This window comes from Zingiber officinale, chromosome 8A (genome assembly GCF_018446385.1).
Source record: "Zingiber officinale cultivar Zhangliang chromosome 8A, Zo_v1.1, whole genome shotgun sequence".
Classification (NCBI taxonomy): domain Eukaryota; kingdom Viridiplantae; phylum Streptophyta; class Magnoliopsida; order Zingiberales; family Zingiberaceae; genus Zingiber; species Zingiber officinale.
This window is the reverse complement of record NC_056000.1, coordinates 134,382,634-134,385,684: the sequence shown is the minus strand read 5'-3', so window position 1 is coordinate 134,385,684 and position 3,051 is coordinate 134,382,634. Positions and strand designations below refer to the sequence as shown.

The 3,051-nt window shown below is 40.2% G+C and overlaps 1 protein-coding gene across 2 annotated transcripts; it reads left to right on the top strand.

Moving 5' to 3' along the window:
- On the top strand, positions 1-2,090 carry LOC122010343 (transcription termination factor MTERF15, mitochondrial-like). 2 transcript variants are annotated; one of them, XM_042566839.1, is made up of 2 exons: positions 1-1,210; positions 1,326-2,090. In XM_042566839.1, the coding sequence occupies exon 1, from the start codon at positions 62-64 to the stop codon at positions 1,208-1,210; it is 1,149 nt and encodes a 382-aa protein (XP_042422773.1). In that variant the 5' UTR covers positions 1-61; the 3' UTR covers positions 1,326-2,090. The 2 variants fall into 2 exon arrangements, with proteins under 2 accessions (XP_042422773.1, XP_042422772.1); XM_042566838.1 differs by having other exon boundaries at positions 1,316-2,089.
- The last annotated feature ends 961 nt before the right edge of the window (positions 2,091-3,051 follow it).

Here is a 3,051-nt window from a genome sequence, read left to right as displayed (position 1 = left end):
GGGTTTTGCAATTTGGTCATCGCGGTATCTTCATGACGAGCTTACCTGGTCGGCCGTCGCGATGCTTCATATTCACTCCCTACTCCGCGGCCATGCGCTCCTTCCATCGATACAACTCCGTCGCCTCTTCTTCTCCACCGGCGCTTCCGCCACCTCCTCAGTCGCCACCGCTTCTCCCGATCCCAACTTCCTGGTCGAATACCTCATGAATGCATGCGGGTTCTCCGCCGACGATGCTTCCAAGGTCTCCAAGTCGTTCCCCCGTTTTCGGTCCGCCGAGAAGGCCGACGCCGTTCTTGGATTTCTCAGATCTCAGGGCATTGATGGAGCTAATCTCAGAAAGATAATATCTTCGAAGCCAGGATTTCTCTGCAGGGATGTGGAGAACAGTCTCGCTCCAAAGTTTAAAATTTTGCGCGACATGGGGTTATCTGAGTCCGACATCGCCAATGCGGTTTTGCGGCATCCCGTCATTCTTTCCCTCAACGTCCAGAACACGCTTCTCCCCAGATTGAAGGTTTGGGAAAGTTTATTTGGATCGAGGGAGATCCTCTTCAGACAACTCCGGAGCTGCAATAGGTTTATGAGCACCAGCATTAAGAATGTGGTACGCCCTAACTTGAACTTCTTACGGGATGAATGTGGTATTCCTGAAGACCGGGTTTCTCGTGTCATTAAAAGGCACCCCGGCTTCATCGTGCAGAATCCTGAATCCCTCCGGGCTTTGGTAGATAGAGCTGAGGGGATTGGAATTCCCCGTGAATCCAAAATGTTCCTTTGGATCCTTGATGTGCTGCACGGGGTCAGCAGGGAAAAATTTGAGGTCCAAGTCAAGCTCTTGCACAGCTTTGGTTGGTCAAACTCGGATTTCACTGCTGCATTCAAGAAACGTCCAGCCTTTTTATGGCATTCCACGGAAGTATTGCAGAGGAAGATGGAATTTTTTATCAAGGATGTTGAAATTAAACCTTCTGAGATTGCTAACCACCCAATCGTTTTGGCATTTAGTTTGGAAAAGAGGTTAATTCCTCGGTTTCAATTGATGAAGATATTGAAATCTGAAGGGTTATGGACTTCAAACATCAAGCTACACAACTTTTTCTCATCGCCGGATCCAAAATTCTTGCAGAGCTTTGTTCTCCCTTACAAAGATAAACTCCCCGAACTTGCTGAACTCAAGGGGAATAATCCAAACTGCAAATTTATTTGAGTATGTTATTTTATTACTTACAAGCAATTATATTGAACCAATCTTTATTGTAGTTTTTGGCGTTCCGCTTTGCAATCTGATTAAGTTGACGACGATTTGTTTTAGGAATTGTCAGGTGAACTCTAAATGAGAAGATATTTAAGCATGATCAGAGTCAGATGTATGCTAGGCTACACTGCCCATCTGCTGAGGTTATAATTAATCTTAACTTCAAGCTTTAATATCTTTGAAAGCTGAAGGAGCATAGAGAATTCACATTGCAATTTCCTTCATTGAGCTTTATGGAAATGATATTCTTACCATGAGGAAAGAGTCTATCACCTGCTTACACAAGGACACATCTTTCTTTGTTGCCCCAAAAGATCTGAAAGAAAATAGCTCACCAATCGAGCACATTTAGGTGATATATGTGAGGGTGCACACTTACAGGGATTAGCTGGTGAAGCATCAATTTTATTTGGTTTAAATTTTTTCTGGTGAAGCATCCTTACAAGGATGAACACTATTGAAGGCACAAAGATCATTGTTCAATATCTCAAGTATATTATTTTTCAAACAAATGATGCTTAAGTTATGGCCAGTATCTGCAATCAGGATATAGGGTAAAAACAGCCTTTAAGAGGATAAACAAATATGATTCCAGGTCTAATTGAAGTGGAGAAAAAGATATACACATACAGGGATCAGGATTAGTTATAGCAAAGATGATTACGATCATCCCAGATGTCTTTGTCTGTTCCTAGATTATGTGAAGAGAAGTAAATCACAGGGTCGATTTATAATCGATCGTCAAGATTTAGATTTAGATTTATAATCACGGTCTGAACTCCATCCATTCTTTAGGATGTCTAGATTTAGATTGCCGGCGGTATCAACAATCCTGCAATGATAAATCCGGGTTTTGAATGTCACCTGATTACACAATGATGAAGAAAATTACATAACCAACTTGAGCAGAAGATAAAATTTGATAGCAATTATCAGTTATTTAATTGCTCTACCAAAATTAACATTTCTGTGTGTGTATGTATCCATATATGCTCAAGTCAAAAAGCTTGTCCATTTATCAACAATAAATTGATAAATTATATTCAGAAATAATTGTTGAAAGAAATGCAAACTATTTTTTGGGGTCAAAAGTGGACCTTACTTCCGTTAATTTAGATAGCAATAGGTAAAAGGCTTTGCTCCTGAAGACCTATTTCCAGCTCTAGTAATTTGAATTGTGAAGTGATCATAAAGATGTTATGGTTGTTCTCAAAAGTAGCCGAGGCAGCTTTGTTAGGCGACGACATCTCATACTTAGCAGCCCCCTTAAGCTAGTGTTTTAAAAGCAATCTAGGCAGGCCACTCGATGTGTTCAACTGCTTAATCTACTCGGGTTAAATGGTTTAGTATACATATCAAATAGGCTCAAGTGTCCGAAGTATATCTCTTCACAGATTTATCCTCTTTTGCTACTGCAAACTTCAGTGTTCGTCCTCTTTGTAAGGAGGTATTTATTTTCTATCTTCTTTTACCATCTTATTGTAGTTAACCAAATTCGAATTGCATTTCGATGTTTGAGCAATATGGTTTATAATTTAGGGTTCAATGTTTGGGTAATATGGTGAGTCATATGTAATTGGTTGAGTGAGATATCAAGTAGCTCAAGCTTGATCAAATATTCAACGATAGGAAGTCCAACTGGGAGTTGGAAAGATAAAAATTTAAGTCAGTCGCGGTTGATCAAACATTTGGTAATCGAAATTTCAATAAGGAGTTGACGAGATAAAAAAATCTAAGTGGATCGCAGTTAACTGAACACTTGACATGCGAAGGGAAGTCTAAGTGGGTCATGG

What these genes read in the sequence shown, in the direction of transcription:
- LOC122010343 (XM_042566839.1), top strand. Translation starts at nt 62, where the DNA reads ATGCTTCATATTCACTCCCTACTCCGCGGCCATGCGCTCCTTCCATCG.